The sequence below is a fragment of the Micropterus salmoides genome, unplaced genomic scaffold (genome assembly GCF_014851395.1).
Source record: "Micropterus salmoides isolate LMB-PRFRI ecotype aquatic unplaced genomic scaffold, ASM1485139v1 Ms_hic_scaffold_20, whole genome shotgun sequence".
Lineage (NCBI taxonomy): Eukaryota > Metazoa > Chordata > Actinopteri > Centrarchiformes > Centrarchidae > Micropterus > Micropterus salmoides.
This window is the reverse complement of record NW_024041151.1, coordinates 23,206,296-23,225,692: the sequence shown is the minus strand read 5'-3', so window position 1 is coordinate 23,225,692 and position 19,397 is coordinate 23,206,296. Positions and strand designations below refer to the sequence as shown.

Below are 19,397 nucleotides of genomic sequence, written 5' to 3'. Positions count from 1 at the left end.
TATTTGTTGCAACAGCAGTTAATGATTCACACAAATGTAGACAGCAACAGTGTGTCATTTGTAGTATTAAAAAAATAATACAGTGGACCTGCCATATTGAATTACCAATCACAGAGATCACGCCTCTCTTCACCAATAGATCGCAACCTCCCTTGTCTAGACATAAAGTATATAAATAAAATCTTTTCTCTAAGAGACAATGTAAGAGTGCTTTAATCGTCACAAAACCGTCCTGTCACAAACAAGCTGTACTTTCAGAGAGTTGCTGGTGGAAAATAAGAAAATGAGTGGACCAATTAATAAAGTAGTTGACTGAAGTTAACATTTCCTCATGAGCCTTTGATTGATACCATTTTAAGAGTAGACAGAAAAATCTGGTTTGACTTTTGCACATCAAATGATCCGGTCTACTAAAATACTTCCAATAACTGAAAATTAATTGTCACGTTATCTATAACTTTGTGTGCAAGACACTTTTTGTCCTTCCCCAAAATATGTATAACTCATACTGTAACAAAACTCTTCACATATATCATCTGATTTTGAATTAATTAACATGTACAAGAAATATATCCACAGATATGACAGATTTGTTTATTTGGTAACCAAGTCCGCCTTAATGACATTCAAGAGTAGCATTATCATCACAGTATTGCATACTAAGATAATCTGATATGATCTGAGATATAAATGTTCTACCCTGGTTAAGAACTGAAACTTAAACTGACAGCATCAGTTTTGAGAAAATCATTAACATACATTTATGTAATTCAATAAAAGTTGCTGTGAAACAATGAAAATGATGGCCAGCAAAGCTGTTTTACAAAGACAAGTCACACTGTTTTGATGAATTATAACACATTAATAGAAAAATCATGTTAAAAAGGCACATTAATAGAACAACAATGAGACAATCTTGCATGCACACCGTCCCACGAGATAAAAGCAGCATCAAAGTTACAACTATATCACAGTTTAGTGGTAAACACAAAGTAGTACCTGATAGTATACAGAACAATTATTGCTTTGATTATTGCTGTAGGAAAAGTGAACTATGTGCATTTATTCTCATAGATTGTTGAGGAGTATTCAAGCAGCATATGGACAGTATAATAAAGTCTCCATTTATACAAATTAAACACTTACATTACCATTAAATCACCTACTTTTAAAGAGGTGCAATTTGCATAATCATAAATAAAGATGTTTTATGTAATGCTTCTGTCTTTTTATGGCAATTTTTTCCACTTCCCTGAAGGATCCACTCAGTCACTGGCTATTAGAGGGCAATCCTTTAGCAAAAGTCCCATTAGCTGACTGTTTCATGCCAGTAATCATGATGTGGGAAATTTGCAGGTATTAAATGCCCAAGTTCTGAAAGCCTAAGGTGGCATTTTTAAATTTCTTGTTTGTCTGACTAACACGCAAAACCTTTACAATTACATAAAACAGAGAAAATAGAGACATATTCCAATTTCAAAAGCTGGAATCAGTGTGTTATGTAACCTTGACATCTAAAAAAACAATTTTAACCTAGACCTCCTGATGTCTTTTGACCCCCAGATGTACCAGATCAATGCTTACTAGGACATATCTATGATATGATACAGTATAATTGAGTTTTAAGTGTCATTTTAATTTGCTGTATCCTTGTGTGGGTCTTGTGAAGGGCTGTACAAATAAACTTGACTTATCATTTCCAGTATCACATATGATAGCTTACTGTACGTTCCCCTCTCAATCTTCTCTCACTTCACCTCTTACAAGAATCCCCACAATTTGTGCACAAGTAGGTCATCCCCGTAGCCTGTATCAAGGAGGCGGTTGCCACATTCCTCCCAGCGACATATCTCACCCTTGTCCACCAGCACAAACTTCCACTCCACATGGTTCTCTGCAGGTAGGCTGACCACCGTGGTCCAGAGCCCATCCATGGCTCTCTCTAGCGGGATGAATCCCTTCCAATTCCCCAGCTCCTGCCGGTCCCCTGTGACAGCCACCATCTGGTGTGGTGAGTGGGTGACATAATGGATACGGAATGTCACGTTGACGTTCTGGGGCATGGGCTGGACTGCCACAACCTTTTTGTTATTTTCCGTGTTTTCGTCAAGGGAAACAGTGCTGGTTTGTTTGACTTCAGTGGAAGGTGGGATATCTGTTGCATCTATATAAGTGGTGTCTGTTACAGCAGAGCTGTATTGGCACTCAGTGGGGAGCTGGTTGTTGTTTGTGTGGTCTTGGGCAGAAGACTGGGCAGAAAGATTCATCCAGGGAAGGACTTGGTAGTTACTATCCGTGATCCATTCGTTATTGTCCATTGTCGCCTCCATGATACTTATTTCAGTCTTTTCATAGTCCTCTTCTTTCTCCTTCTCTGCTTTTGACACCTCTTTCTTTTCAACACTTATGCCTGCCTTCTTCTCTTCAATCTCTATGACCTCAACAACAGCTTTCACGTCTGTCTGTGTTTTCAGCTCATCTGTAACGCTAGGAACTTTGACTGTAATCTGTGCCATAAACTGATCCATTGCTTTCTGGTAACAATCCTCAACCTCATGGCCAAAAATGTCTTCGTTGGCTGCAAATGATTCATAATTAGTCCAATCTGTGTTCTCACTGTGGTGTGGATGGGAGTCACATGATGGGTAAGGCTCAAACACCATACCTGCTCTATCGTCATTAATGACAGATATCGCTACATCATCAGCGAAGAGGCTGTTTGGAGCCTCTGTTTGCCCCTCAGATTGTAGATCACTCTGAACGATCACGTCAAACTCATTACTAGTATCTTGCAAATCAGGGCTGACAGCCATGCTTGAAATCCCACTCTCTTTACCAATACCATAAGATGACATGTCATTATCCATCTGCTCACTTTGCTCAAAATACGTCAGGTGAATTTGACACATTGGAGGGCTTATGTTATCAGGCATGACAGGAGCAGCAACACCAGTAACTTCAGAAAAACTATTTTCCATGTTGTCACTTTGTGGGGTCTGGGAGCCACACAACATATCTGGATGATATATTTGTTCTGATATTAAAAGTCCATTATTGCTAGCATTATCAACATTATCAGGATCAACAGCAACACTCGCCTTGTCAAAAACGTTATTTATCATTTTGGAACTGTGCTGGTCTTTGTTGCAAGATTGAACATGAGAGTCAATGTAGTCTTCAGCCAACACTATGGTTGTGCTGTTTTCATTGTTATCAGGCTGATTTTCTGTCTCATGTGGTGGCATTTGAGGGTCAAGAACAGTAGAATCAGTGTCTTCATCCAGAGATGGATCTATCTTATTTTCTTTCTGTGGTTGTTGACTCTGCGTTGACAAGTCAGAGAAACCTGCTTTGTCTGAAATTAGAGCTTTTGCATCAGAGGTGATACCTGAAAGACCGTTGTCATTATTATCAATCTTCAAGGGCATGCTCAAACAGAGCAGAGCAGGACTGGGTGCCACACTTGAACCTTCAAATTCTTCACTACTGGCAACAATGTTGTCACTAGTCAGCCTTTTCTCTTTCACTTGATCAACACCATCGTAAAGAACACCGTCCTCTTTTTTACATCCAAGACCACTTTCCACATTTTTTTCAATATCCACTTCTTGCATGTCTAACTGTGATGAGTGCTCATCAAAACTGACAGCAGCACGTTTGTTCAAGTGCTCTACAACTTCACCAGCTACACCACCTTCTTCATCCAAATCTCTATCCCGAATTGGGGGCTGTGTAGATGGCAGGTTTGATTCTTGTTCAAATGTTGAGGACCATATCTCAGCTTGTTGAGCAGTTCGATGGTAGTCTGTACGCTCTTCTTTTGCCTCCTTATGCTCACTTTTCTTTTGGTTAGAATAACTACTGCAATCCATAATATCTGGATTCTCTCCCTCAAACTCCTCATCTTTGCCATAACAGATGCAAGAGACAGGTACATCTTCAATGTGAATGACAGGCTCTTCCAAGTTGGACTCCACACTGTTTGTCTCCAGTGTTGTTTTATCATCTTGTAGTCTGTCATCATCAACCTTTTCACCCATATGAGGGGTTTGTTTGGAGCACACCGGATTGATCACAGAGCACACAAAGGTTTCCGCCTCTTGCCTGGTTTTCTTGCCAGAAATGTCCATGTCTGTGGTCACATCCTTTTCTTCCTGGCATTCTGCTTCTAACACCTAGAAACATGAATAGAAAGTTAATATCTTCTGTTCTAACTTTGTCAGAGAGTAGATACAAGATACATACAAGACATAATATTAGTAAGTAGTAAGTATATACCAGACAAATTGGAGGTGGCTGATCTAATAGTCTGTGCTACTCTGAAACCGCAGAGAGAATTAGGTCTAAGGGAAATGGATTTGTAAGTGGGAGAGAAATAGTCCCACTGGGTTGGTTCTCCAAATCCTTAAAGAAATAGTTCAGACAAATTGGGAAATCAACTTTCTTGCTGAGAGTTAGATGAGAAGGTCCACACCACTCGTGTCTGTTGGCATTCATTCCCGGGTCAAAGGACTCTGAAGAAGTCACTAGTATCTATCACCTCCAGCTCCGATCGGCAGCAATAGGAACATGACACGCCAATTTCAGCTGTGTGACTTTATATCCGACTTTATGACTTATTTTAGACCACACAAACACCTGCCCAGCGGGGTGCTGTTTAACCACTGTGCTGACACCAACAGGAGGACCAACCCGTGGATAAAAAGAGGCGCTACAGATCCATTTTACCAGTCTGCTTAAGAGTCAAATGCTTATTTTTAGTGGAATGTGGGTTTTGTGTTCATGTTTCCTGTTTAAGTCCATTTTTGGTTCTGTGTATTCTGTGTAGCCTTGTTCATTATTATTCATCTGCATCCTTAAGTTACTTAGTATCGGTCTTGTCTCGTGTCTTAGTTCTTAGCCCTGCACATTAGTTAATGTCTTAGTGTTTACTTCTGCTCTGTGTTCTTATGTGTTATTTTGCCCATGTCTATCTGAGTTCTGTTTTGTCTTTGCTTCAGCCTGTGGTCCTTGTTGTTAATATATGGTGTCTTGCATCTGTAAGTGTCTCTGTTCCCCCCTGCTGTCTCTCTGCCTGTCTGTTTTCCATACTCTCGGCCTGCCTCGTTAGCCCTGATCCCGCTCTCCTGTGTTGCTCCCACCCTGCTCATTAGTCCCTGTGAATATGTATGCCTGCTTGTGTCTCCAGTCTTTGTCACGTCCTTGTGCGTCTTGTTGAGTGTTCTGCCTTGTACTCTGTTTTCCCTGTGTTTTTGGATTATCTTTGTTTGGACTTTGAATCGAGCTCCATGTAAGCTTGTTTCAGTTTAGTTTTTGAATTAATAAATAACCATAAACTGCATCCTCTCGCCTTGCCATTGTCTGCATTTGGGTCCTCACCCAAGTCTGCCAACAGGTTTTTTCAAAAAATGTGTCTAAATGCATGGCCTCAGATCTACTACAAATTGTCAACATGAGCAATTATAGGCCCATATCAAATCTCCCATTTTTAATCAATTGAAAAGGCTGTTTTTCAACAGCTTAGTGCTTTCTTGGCACTAAATAACTGGTTTGATGTCTTCCAGTCAGGTTTTCAACCACACCACAGCACTGAGACAGCTCTTGTTAAGGTCTTCAATGACATCCATTTAAACACTGACAGTGGCAGAATTTCAGTCTTAGTATTATTTGATCTCAGTGCTGCATTCAACACGGTTGACCACAACATATTACTAGACAGAGTTGAAAACTGGGTTGGACTTTCTGGCACAGTACTAAACTGGTTTGAATCCTACTTAAAAGGACAGGGACTACTTTGTGTCTATAGGTAATTACACATCTGAGCTGACAAAAATGACGTAGAGTTCCCCAAGGCTCCATTCTGGGGTCTCTTTTGTTTAACATTTACATGCTTCCACTGGCTCAGATTATGAAAAAACAACAAAATACATTACCATAATTATGCAGATGACACACAGATTTACATAACCATTTCACCAGGGGACTACAATCCCATACAAGCGCTGAGTAACTGTATTGAGCAGGTCAACGGTTGGATGTGACAGAATTTTCTTCAATTAAGCAAAGATAATTATTATTATTATTATTATTATTATAGTTATTTTTTTGGAGCCAGGGAGGAACGATTGAAAGTCAGTGCTCGACTTCAATCTGTAATGTTAAGAACCACAAATCAAGCCAGAAATCTTGGTGTAGTCATGGACTCAGACCTGAATTTGAGGAGCCACATTAAGACAATTACAAAGTCAGCCTACTATCACCTGAAGAATATATCAAGGATTAAAGGACTCATGTCTCAGCAAGACCTGGAAAAACTTATCCATGCATTTATCTTCAATCGACTCGACTACTGTAACAGTGTCCTTACAGGGCTCCCTAAGAAATCCATCAGACAGCTGCAGCTGATTCAGAACGCAGCTGCTTGAGTCCTCACTAAGAACAAAAAGGTAGATCACATCACTCCAGTTCTGAGGTCTTTACATTGGCTTCCTGTATGTAAAATAATTGATTTCAAAATTCTGCTGTTAGTTTATAAAGCACTAAATGGTTTAGGGCCAAAATGCATTTCTGTTCTTCTGCTTCGTTATGAACCATCCAGACCTCTCAGGTCACCTGGGGTGGGTCTGCTTTCTGTCCCCAGGTCTGCTGAAACTGTCAGTTCTTTTAAATTAAGACTAAAGACTTTTCTTTTTACCATTGCTTTTAATTAAAATATTTAAGATTTTTATTTTTACCACTGCCTTTAACTAGTAGATTGATAAGTTACACTGCACTGTAACTTTTACTGTCTTGTTTTCTTTTTCTTTGTTTTTAGCTTTTTACCATTGCTTTTAATTAAATATTTACACGGTGGGAACTTAGTAGGTAATTGAGTGAAAAGATAATGGGAGTGAGATTGAACAGAGTGAAGGAAGTGGTCTTAAATCTCGTGCCTGAGTTATTTGCAGGAACCTCTGTCCACCTGTAAACGCGCAAGTGGGTCCAGAGTATAACTGGATCAGAGGCCTGCGGACAGAAATGTCCTGGTTTCTCTGTAGTCTTTTTTGTTTTCCAAAAATTAACAATATTTCTCCAGGGAGAGCAGTAATAGACAGTGGCAGCACCATGCTGAGTCCGACAGGTCTGACTGTTTGTCAGACTTAGCAACAGTAACTAAGGGGGACGTGGCTTAGCAAAGGGTCAATTGTTATTTTACACATAGTTTTTTCACGCATTAAGCAAATACAAAATACCATGTTTATCAGGGAGTTTAAGAGGTGCTGGTAGGTTGATTTTGTTACCTTTGGACAGAGCCTCGTCTTTGTGCTAAGCTAAGCTAACTGTTCCCTGGCTGTCAAACTATTCCTTTATAGCTTGAGTGTATAAGTTTTTGTGGCATCTAGTGGTGAGGGTTTGCGAATTGCATCCAACGACTCAGCTCCCCTCTCCCTTTGCAAGCACGTAGGAGAAACTAAAATGGCCAACAAGCTCTGTCGGCTCTTGTGCGAAATAATGTGTCCCTCTATTTGTCCAAATTTCACTTCTCTTCTTGCTTATAACAAACCAGACGATGACTACTACTACTACTTCTACTGCTTATTCTTTTTTGTATGTATTCAATGTAGTGACAAAACGCTATCTATTGAGCAGTTTGTTCGTTTGGGCTACTGTAGAAACATGGTGGCACAACATGGCTTCCATATAAGGGGGACCCACGGTGTATGTAGAAATGGCTCATTCTAAAGGTAATGAAAACGTAACGGTTCATTATGTAAGGTCTTTATACACCACTGAAAACATAGTTATGTATATTTTATTGCATTTATGTCAATAGATCCTCCTAAATATTACACACTGGACCTTTAAAGCTACATTCATTGATTAACTAACCAACTGTTAGCCGTAACTAACAGTTGCCTATTTACGCATCCAACATTAGCATTCATTTAGTTTCTGGCCACCTGATGAATTAAAGTCCAATATTCCTGTGTTTACACGTATGTTGAATAACAGTCTATCTTATTAATTTTAAATTTGTAAATTAATTGTCTTTCCTCTTTTTATACTTGTATATTGTATATTTCTATGTACATGCAGCAACCATGCAGTCCAAAACAAATTTCCTTTCGAGGACAATAAAGTATACTACTACTACTACTATTACCTACATACCCTAGCTATGTTCAAACAAATTACTAGACCCTTTAACTGCTAGCTGTTCCACTTTCCTCATCAGCTGGTCAATAACTTTGATTGCCATTTGGTGTAGGGTCAGTGGTGCACTGCACAGACTTTTGTTCAGAGCAAAGTGAGACTGAACCAGTATATGTGGCATAAAACCAATGCAATGAGATGAAATAGGCTTAAAAGCCACAAAGAACTGCAGCATTCAAATTACGCAGTTATATAATTTATTGTTAAATATACTGTAGTGGGGCTTGAGGTTCATACAGTCACGCTCGTACTTCACCCATCAATAGAGAAAGGGACTTTTGAATTTAGCATATTTGTTCATGCCTCTGAAATGGCATTTCAGCTTTTAACCTAATGGAGTAATTGTGACGTATGATGTTTTAATTTCTCTGTAGTTTGCATATATACTATAGAGACAAATGGCTGCTTACCTCCTCTTTCTTCTTGTGGTTCTCATCATTAATCGTCTCAGACTCCTTCAAGTAGCTATCATCATCAATTGCGTCCTGGTGGCAGTCAACAGGAGCCTCGACCGCCATTTCAGCCACAGTGTAAGTATCACTTTGCAGGCACTGATTGGCCTCTTCTGCAAATGCCTCTGCTACTTCATTAGAGACCCGCACAGCCGCCATTTCCTCTGTATCACCTGAAGTGGTTTGCTTGTTGTCTGGTACTTGGATGTCCCTCTTCGGAGGAGAATAAGGTGCATGTTTCTTGTCAACAGCAGCAGCAGTACGGCGGTGCCTGAGTTTGAGATCACTCTGAATCAGATCAACATCCTCCGCACTCGTGTCTAAAGTCACAACAAAATATAAGGTTGAAAAGTCCATATGTTAAACAGTAAGAACACTTAAAATAAATTGTATAATTTATTATGTATTGAGGTTATTTTTGATTAATTTCTAGGTTGTATTCCTTTTTTTCCCCCCCATAATAGAGAGGAGAGGACCCTGGACCTACTTTATTGGTGCGTTCCATTTGACATCTTTTAATCAACCGTCGTATCAATAGCTAACCTGGCTAGTTGTAAACAACAGCTGGCTGAGCGTGGTTTTCCGACTCGTTAACTGGAACGCTGTCAACTCGGGTGTGACGTCATTCCCAGCTCCGACCTCCGACTTCCAAGATAAATGGAACTCAGCATATGCTAACGTTAAGGATGCATACATACAGCTCTTCCCCCTCCCCCCCTGGGCAGGTCAGACCACAATCTGGTTTACATCAATCCCTGCTATGTGCCTCTGGTGAAAAGAATTTAACTGACAGATAGATGACACATAGATGGGCTTACTGAGTGTATCACAGACTGCATTAACTTCTGTGTGGATTGCATTGTCCCAGCAAAAACTGTCCATTGTTACCCAAACAACAAACCGTGGGTAACAAAGGACATCAAGGACATCCTGAATGCTAAGAGGAGGGCTTACAGAGATGGTAATAGGAGGAGGTGAAGACGATTCAGGGGGACCTAAAGGTGAAGATCAGGGAGGCTAAGTACAGGAGGAAGCTGGAGCGTGAACTCCAGCCGAACAACATGAGGGACATCTGGAGCGCCATGAGGAACATCACTGGCTTCAGACCAACTGGCAGCAGAGGAGTTGAAGGCAGTTTAGACAGAACTTAATCTGTCCTTTAACAGGTTTGATACTATGGCTCCAGCCCATCCCCCCACTAACTCAGCCGCTGTCTGCCCTCTAAACACCTCCAAGCCCACTACTCTCCTCCTGGGAGACCCCGGGGCAGCAGTTTGAGGGTAGCGGACGCTAACAGGCTCAACAAACTGATCCACAAGGCCAGTGACTTTGTGGGGATGGAGCTGGACTCTCTGTTGGTGATGTCACAGAGGAGGATGCTGTCTAAGCTACATGTCATCTTGGACAGTGTCTCCCACCAACTCCATGACGTGCTGCTTAAACACAGGAGCACTTTCGGTGCAAGACTTCCCCAAAATGCACCACAGAGCGCCACAAGAAGTCATTCCTGCCTGTGACCATCAAACTTTATAACTCCTCCCTCTAAGTGTCTGACACATGGACACTTAGTTTTAAACTGGACGTTATTATCTGGGTTTTTTTTGCAATACTACCTGCTTAAATACTTAATATGCGATATTCTCTGCTGCAGTTCTGTTGTTGTAAATATTAACTATGTAAATATTGTACATATCCACACTCCTTTATATTTTCTTTTATATTTTTACTCTGATCTCTATCTACATACATACATACCTTTAAATACCAACTTTTTGATTCTGATTTTGTCTGACACAATGACATGAATAACATGAGAGGTCAGTGTTAATTAACTTACAAACATTTAATTAAAATGGTGAATGTATATTTGACAAGTATCTTTACTGGTTTACAAAGGAAAGACAAAAAAAAACAGAACAGGTAAGGTATTTTTAACTTTGTCTTTTCCACCTTTGTACTTTGTTAAATGGTAGAACAGCAGAAGATCTAATCACAGGATATCACCGCTATCAGCAATTGTTTGTTGGCTGTACAGCATCTCCTCCATTTAAGGTCTTAATTGACCTGGCCAGTCTTGTACACGCTTTTAGTTGATTTATCTCAGTGTGGCTGAGTACAATATATAGTATTACTATCTAAATGCACTTATCAGTCACAGTATCAAGTAACTTATAATTCAGAAAAATTGGTTCCTGTGAGTGTTATTTTATTACATCACATTTTCAACCATGCATCCAATTTTAAGAGCTCCTTAAATGTTTGGTTGTAAGTAAAATCTCAGTCTGGAAAGTAACCAGTAACTCCAGCTGCCATATATATATATAAAGTAGTAAAAGTAAAGAATTGTAGTAAGGTAGTATACAGAAGCATGGGCACAAAGTAGTACAAATGTGTAAAGTACAAGTATAGGACTGCAGTTAATGTAGGCCTATGTGGACTGTCAACCCAATATTTGTATTACTTCATCCATCCTTTAAAAATCTATTTGGATCAGTAGGCTATATATGAGGTCAGACATTGCTAATGGCCCAGAGCTAATAATGGCTGTTGAATACATTGTGATGGCCTATTTATATCTCCTAATGATACTGTAACGTTACCCAGGCTGAATACACTAACATTATCTGCAGCATTACCCCATTATAGGCCTTACTTTTAAGTTTATGATGTCCCTCTGAAACTGTCTTTCCTACAGTGCTATAATATTCCTCCTCGATCACAAAATTTATTCCTATAGTGACTTGACTTGTGAATCCCGATACCTGTAGACAGCAGTGGCCTACTGCCTGGTCACATTATTGTGGATATTTTTTTTACCTGTTGACTCCACGGAGCTTTGTGTTTCCTCCGGGCTCGGCCGGATCACCGATGTGTCTCTCTCCGCTCCGGGGCTCTGGCTGTCACCGTCGGCGGCTGCGGCTGTGGCCTTCCTCCGCTTCCCCCTCACGGACCGGTAGATGATGAATCCCGCCAGCACGGATAACATCGCTATTACAGCCAGAGCCACGGCGGGACCATGCCGCCCGATCATGCAGAAGAGCGAGGCCAGATCGACGCGCCTCTCCACGGCCACGGTGTTGCCATTTTTTAGCGGCATTGCGATCTGTCGTTTAAAGAGCGAGCCCTTCTGTTATGCCTCTGTATGTGCGTATTGGCCCTTGCTGATCCGACTGGCTCTGCTGCAGGCTGTCGCTGTTGTCCTCCCTCTCTTCACGCTGAAGTGTAGTGACCTCTTGTTGCTGCAGAGCTGCAAGGTGGTGCAGGTCCTTGCCGCTCATTGGCTGACTGGGTCACGGGGACTCAGCATTCATTCATAAAAAGAGAAAGGGACTTGGTTTTTGCAGCCAGTTTCACACGCACCGTTCCTACCGCCATTCATCTTTGCTAGGATGAATCAGGTAGGCTATCAATTGCAACTGTTCACCTCCACTCAGGATGGTTATGACCACACAGTTTATTTGTGTTCCTGCATGAGCAGAATATGTTATTCCAAAAACCGCAGGCCTACTCCCTAAATTTGGTGAAATAATAGAACAAATTTTGGGGTTTTGTCCCCACAATGAGTGCACTTGTAGTGAAGTTAATATTTCTAGTATTTATGGGTTCTATTTTCAAACACTACTTTCATAAACCAACACAAAATCTATCTGACACAGAATCAATAGTGTTCATAGATTTGTAAGTTGATGCAGTGCTGGAATCCTAACACTTTATCCATGGCTTATTTTGATATAATGAACTCTCCATTACCTCACACTTTCCTTATTTGAATGACTAGATGTCTTTCAATCAACGCATTCCAGAAAACATGGTTAAAAGCGCAAGGCAATGGTATTGACCTGATGACTACAGTTATAGTTTTTACTATATACTATAGGAACATATCAACCCAAAAGGCTTTAGTTTTCATGATACCCGAGGTAGAACCAAAGCACAAGCATGTTTTTTCCTAACTTTAAAAGGCTTGAAATTTCAACACTTGTACACGAATTATAGGCGGAAATTGAATAGGAAATTAAAAATCCAAAAGCTTTGTCAGCTATGTATCATTAATGAGGTCAATCACAAAACAACTGTATTTATATTTGCTGAAGACTGTTATCTTATCATAAAAGTAGGTTGTTTGACTATTGACTTCACCTTCTCATGTCACCAGACCCTAACAAGTAACTAGTACAGCAAGCACTTTAAACCGACACATACAATGGGGCCCTATTGGTGTAAATGCGTGAAGAGGACACAGAACATAAACTACATACACTATAGATTATAATATACAATAATTAACATTTCTTTATTATTATTCTAAATACATTCTTGGAAAAAAATCAGACCTTTTTGTTAAAAAAGAACATGCTTTTTGTTTGTTGGATTACATTGCAGCCCATGTCCGAGCTGTTGGCTGAAGCGATCTACTGGACCAATTCCAAAACCTATGAGTCATTTAAGCAATACTAGAAAATACCAGAAATACTCTTTAATACAGACCAAAGTGTCTGTTTTATGTTGATGACCTTGTTCTACTGTCTCCCAATGAACAAGGACTACAGCAACAGCTTGACATAGCAGAAAATTCTTGTCAGAAGATGATATGAAGATAACTAATGTCATGATTTTTCAAAACCCCCCCATATTTACCAGTTTACCATAAATAATTATATAAGCGAACATAGAATGAGTTATACTTGTCTTGGTATAACCATAACAGCACCAACATGACAGTAAATGCACTAAAACAAAAAGCTTGAAGAGCTCTAAATTGCAATCAAGAGAAGATTTTATAATTTCCAATAAATATTTGACAGTGTCATCGAGCCTATTGCTCTGTATTGTAGTGAAGTATAGGGTCCACTCAGTCACCATAGCAAAACCTGGTGGGACGAACATCTAATAGAATCTTTACATACAGATCATGTATGTCAGTCATGCGAAAAGGCTGAGTGCAGTCAGAGAGCAGAGACGTGTGGACCCAAATGCAGAATCAGGTGAGGAGGATGCAGTTCAAATGAGGATTTAATAACACCAAAAGCCAGGCTTGTGCTGGGAGCTCAGCAGCAATTGTCCAAACGGGAAAATACTCCAAAACCAAACAAAACATAATCCAAAAGGGCAGGGAAGGCACAGAACACTCAACACAGACAATGCAGACAATACAAGGACGTGACCAAGCCTGAAGACAACTGAGGACAATATATACACACACAGGTAAACGAGCAGGGAGGGAAGCACAGCTGAGATACATCAGGTAATCAAACAAAGCTAGGTAAGGACACCAGGTACAGAAGATGACCAAAATAAAACAGGAAGTAAAGTTCACAGGAACACACAAGGACATATCTACCAAAGTAAAACACAAAACATGGAGAGACAGCAAAATCAGGACACAGACAGAGACGGAACCAAACAGGAGACAAGACTACACTAAAACATGGAGATAAGACTAAGGAAAAGACAGACCATAATGATAAAACAAAGAAGTACACAGATCAAGAAAACACTAAGCATGAACTAAAGCACAGGACATATCACAAAATGTAACAGATCAAAAACAAACTAACTCAGACACGAGCAGACTAAACTAAAATAATGCAGACAAGGAACCTGAAGTAACTACTAAAACATGAACCAAGGCACAGGACTGGGAACAAAGACAAAGAACTAAAACACAGGACCAAGAGTATACGCTAAGACACGGATGTGAATGCAGGACATAACTAGAATATGAGACAAGACAGATACTAAGAAAACTTAAACATGCGAATGCACAAAGGACTAGACTTAGCTACAAAACCCTAAACATGACAAGATCAAAATGAAGCTATAGGAACACAGAATCCAAAAAACAGGCTAAAACAGAAAAGACATGAACACAAAACCACACTCCTAATAACACAACAACAACCTGGACATCCAAACAGGAAGACACAAAAAATCCTGGAAGGCAACAGAAAACTGTTGGACAGGTGAGGCTGAGATGCACTTCCTCCTACAATATAAACATTCAGTGAACAGAGGAACATTGAACAACTCTGTATCTCATCTTAAAATCTTTAATCTTTAATTCAGTTCAATTCAATTCAGCTTTATTGGAATGAATGTCAAACAACAATATATATATAATATTGTAACAATAATCTTATCTTTATCTTATTGTACTATGTATAGTTTAATAACAGTTCTTCTGTTTTTGTAGGCCTACATGTTTTTATTTCACACTTTGGTCATCTGTTTTCCATGCCAATACATCTACATTGAATTTAACTGACAGATAGATGACAGATAGATGTCAGATAGAGTCAGAATCAGAGTTAAAGGTCCGAGAGTTTGATTGACCTTTGTCTGTCACGGGATTCTCATATTGGTCATAGAGTACTATCGTTCAAAATCAGTTTCAAACCAAAACACAGACGTTAAAAGAGCACAACAAAGACAGACTGATGTCATCTATTTATCAAAATGAGTCTGTTTAGCTGAGTGATATAAATGCCTTAAAAATGTCCATCCATCCATCCATCCATCATCAACCGCTTATCCTGCGTACAGGGTCGCAGGGCCTGGAGCCATGCGCTATAAAAATGTATATTACAAGTAGTACATTAGAAGTATCTGTATAAAACGTATTTGTGTTATACACTCACCTAAAGGATTATTAGGAACACCATACTAATACTGTGTTTGACCCCCTTTCGCCTTCAGAACTGCTCTTAATTCTACGTGGCATTGATTCAACAAGGTGCTGAAAGCATTCTTTAGAAATGTTGGCCCATTCTCCTCTGACCTCTAGCATCAACAAGGCATTTTCGCCCACAGGACTGCCGCATACTGGATGTTTTTCCCTTTTCACACCATTCTTTGTAAACCCTAGAAATGGTTGTGCGTGAAAATCCCAGTAACTGAGCAGATTGTGAAATACTCAGACCGGCCCGTCTGGCACCAACAACCATACCACGCTCAAAATTGCTTAAATCACCTTTCTTTCCCATTCTGACATTCAGTTTGGAGTTCAGGAGATTGTCTTGACGGAAAACTTGGCCAAAAAGAAACTGTGACTGTTTTGTTTTTTTTTAGCTTACGTTACTTTTTTTGGACAATGCACATTTGTTTCTTCTATATTTTAATTACACTGCATGTTTTAGTAAAATGCAAATAAACCTTTCTAATAGCATTTTCATTAGTTATTTAACTGAAAGCTATATTTCAGAACATTTTAATAAATTATGCTTTAAAAAAGTGGTAGGGACAAAAAGTCATTCAAGAAGTGGTGGGGACATGTCCCCAGTGTCCCCAGTGTAAATGACACCTATGCTGCATAGTATTAAGACAAAAATTGTGATGACTGTAAAGGGGGAAAAAGACCCCAAAGATACATGTTAAACAGCTTCATCTAGTGGACCCTATAAATCATTGCAGTTAATTTAAAAGTATGCTAAATAACCCAAAGAAAAATGTTTATTGATCGACATGTTGATTGCGCACTGGAATTGTTTTAATAATTCAAGCATGAAATATAAATATTTGTAGATTTGTATGCAATTACTGAGGCACAAGTGAAAACTCATGTATACACCAATAATAGTTTTTGTGATGAGTTGATGAATGATGTGATTATATGTTTTTTCTGTAAATTTATAAATTTGGATATTATGTTTATTCGGATTCTTCTTTCAGTGTTTGTTAAATTTGATGAAAAATCATGACAATTACAAATGTGTTATGACAACAATTAATATGAATGTTAAATCCCTCTGTTATGTCTTTTTCTGCCTGCTTGTTGAATTTAACATAAAATGTAGTTAGAAACTTCCTGATCAAACAGGAAGGATCCAGAGACATCAGCACTCCTGACTAACAGCTCCACCCAGTGGAGAGCTGTGGTGACGACAGGAAGGTTCCTGAAGACTCTGGAGCTCCTCCAGTTAGAATACAAAAGCTGGGGCAGTCCCACTGCTGAGACAGAAAGCAACACAGAAGAGGACAGACACTTTAACAGTGTTTCATCTCAGATCAAGAAGACTCAACACTAAACACACAGTGAAGATGCTGTGCTCTCACGGACTCCACTCTGCCCTCAGTCCAGTCATGGACTTGTACTGGCCTGTGCGCAGTCTGTGGCCAGAGGTCAAGCCTCTGCTCTACCAGCAGGAGCTACTGCAGAGAAACCTACAGGAGCTCCGCAGCAGTCTGGAGCTGATGGACAAACTTCAACACAACATCCTGGAGGAGACGGAGCCTTTCCAAAGCAGTGTGGCCCTGAGACCGCTCTCCTACCAGCTGGAGAAAGAGGGAGAGCGCTTTGGCCTGACCCTGGACACTCAAGGCTTTTCCCCAGAGGAGCTGTCTGTCAGGCAGGTGGGCAGGAAGCTGAGAGTCAGCGGGAAGACAGAGAAGAAGCAGGAGGAGGGAAAAGGCTCCTACTCTTACAGACGCCAGGAGTTCAGACAGGAGTTTGATCTGCCTGAAGGGCTGAACCCTGAAGCCGTCACCTGCTGCCTGGCTCCAGACGGGAAGCTCCACATCCAGGCGGCCAGAGCTCCATGTGTTGAGGAGGCTGAGAGAGAGCTGACCATCAAGAGGAGCTCGGAGGAGAAACCACAGCAGAGTGTGTGTTCACACACAGAAGGCAGCAGCACAGAGACACACAACACCACACAGGACAAACCTGAAGACATGGACTCAGCTACATGTTGTTCTAACAATGTGCAGTAAATGTTGCTAATAAATGTGTTGAATGATGATTATATGAGCATTTTGTTTATTAGTGAACATACTCAATAAATATATTTATGAAATATATAAAAGACAAACTTACTTCTTCTTATTGGGTCACAGTTTCACTGAGACATTTTCTGAATGTGTTAAATGGTTAAATCAAATAACATTTCTTAATAAACACAAATTGAAGGGGGAGTTTATAAAAGTGGGGCAGTCAACATTTATCATGCTTTCTTTCTCTCTTTCTTTCCATTGCTTTTGACTTTCTATTAAGTTACCATGAATTTGAAGTTAAGGTAAAGGTACTTTATTTGTCACATACATGTAGCGAATTTCATCCTCTGCATTTAACCCATCCCTGAAGGGAGAATTGGGCAGCCACTGTACAGTGCCCGCCAACTCCAGATTGCCATGCAGTGCCAGGTCAAATGGCACTGACTGGAGAACCTACCTAACATATTTTTTGATGTCGGGGGAAACCGGAGCACCTGGAGAAAACGTCTCGGGTTACATATGTAACCCTTGTTCCCCGAGAAGGGCGTCGGCAACGACACTATAGGAACGCCTCTGGGCGTGGCAGGGCAGAGCTATGAATGAAACTACTCCAATCCTATTGGTGTTACTAGAACGGTAGTGTGTGACGGCGTAACCGGAGGGGGTATATAAGCACGCCGGCACATAGGACACATTAGCCCTTTCTATGAAGCAAGGCACTCCAGGCGGGGTGAGGCGGACTGACGCAGTGTCTCGTTCCCCTTCTCGGGGAACAAGGGTTACATACGTAACCTGAGACATTCCCCTTCGAGGGAACTTGAACTGCGTCGGTGACGACACAATGGGAACAAGATACCCACGTAGGCCACGCCGAAACCCCGCCTGCCCCCAGCGTGCAGAACCTGATGGCACGACTAGGAGGAGAGCGCACGGGTGCCGGGTGCAGAAGGAAGGTCCAGACTGTAAAACCGGATAAAAGTGTGAGGGGTGGCCCAGCCAGCCACGTCACACAAATCCTGGAGTGACGCCCCTGCGAGGAGGGCCCTAGAAGCCGCCATGCCTCGAGTAGAGTGTGCCCTTACGACCACAGGTGAAGGCAAACCGCGCACCTGATAGGCCAGGGAAATAGTCTGAACGATCCAGTTGCTGATGGTGTGTTTAGAAGCGGGGAGCCCAGCCTTGGGGGACCCGAAACACACCAGCAACTGGTCTGCTTTCCTCCACCGGGAAGACCTCAGAGTGTAAATACTCAGTGCTCTGACAGGGCACAGCAGATGAAGTCTCCCGTCCTCCTCCGTCACATGAGGTGGGGGATGAAACGCCTGTAGCAGCGTGGACCCTGCCAGTCTGGCCGGAACCTTAGGGACATAACCTGGACAAGGGTGCATGATGGCCCTGACCCTCCCCGGGGCAAACTCCAGGCATTGGGAAGAAACCAAAAGTGCCTGGAGATCCCCCACCCTCTTCAGAGAGGTGATAGTGAGGAGAACGGTCATCTTAAGGGTCAGGTGCTTGGCCTCAGCCGACTCCAGGGGTTCAAAGGGGTCCTCAGCCAGCGCTTCGAGAACCACTGCCAGGTCCCAGGTGGGAACCCTGGAACGGGTCACGGGTCTCATCCTCTGGGCTCCACGGAGGAAGTGCACGACCAGTGGAAGCCTCCCCAAGGGCCCATCACTTAGAGGGGCGTGGAATGCTGCAATGGCAGCCACATACACTTTGAGCGTGGACGGGGAGAGGCCAGCGGAGAAACGGTGCTGGAGGAACTCCAGTATCATAATTACCAAGCAGGTAACTGGGTCCACCGCCCGTTCTCTGCACCAGGTGGTGTGCATCCTTCTCGTGGACGGGGCTCTAGAGCTGAGCAGCGTCGCGACTGCTCCTGTCGTCAGGCCCGCCTCTAGGAACTGCGCCCCCTCAGGGGCCAGACCCATAGCTGCCACAGGGCGGGGTGTGGGTGAAAGATCCGGCCCTCCGCCTGGGACAGCAGGTCTCTCCTCAGAGGGACCACACTCGTGCCGGCCAAAACGGGGCTACTAGTAGTAGACT

The 19,397-nt window shown here is 41.6% G+C and overlaps 2 protein-coding genes across 2 annotated transcripts; one reads left to right on the top strand and one right to left on the bottom strand.

Annotated features, from left to right (window-relative positions):
* Positions 1 to 568: 568 nt before the first annotated feature.
* On the bottom strand, positions 569 to 11,880 carry stbd1 (starch binding domain 1). The gene is made up of 3 exons (XM_038733208.1): positions 11,463 to 11,880; positions 8,604 to 8,965; positions 569 to 4,175 (listed from the first exon to the last, which is right to left on the bottom strand). The coding sequence occupies exons 1-3, from the start codon at positions 11,740 to 11,742 to the stop codon at positions 1,761 to 1,763; spliced, it is 3,057 nt and encodes a 1,018-aa protein (XP_038589136.1). The 5' UTR covers positions 11,743 to 11,880; the 3' UTR covers positions 569 to 1,760.
* A 4,534-nt stretch (positions 11,881 to 16,414) lies between these two features.
* Positions 16,415 to 17,383, top strand: LOC119914145 (heat shock protein 30-like). The gene has a single exon (XM_038733207.1). The coding sequence runs from the start codon at positions 16,683 to 16,685 to the stop codon at positions 17,349 to 17,351; it is 669 nt and encodes a 222-aa protein (XP_038589135.1). The 5' UTR covers positions 16,415 to 16,682; the 3' UTR covers positions 17,352 to 17,383.
* Positions 17,384 to 19,397: the final 2,014 nt, after the last annotated feature.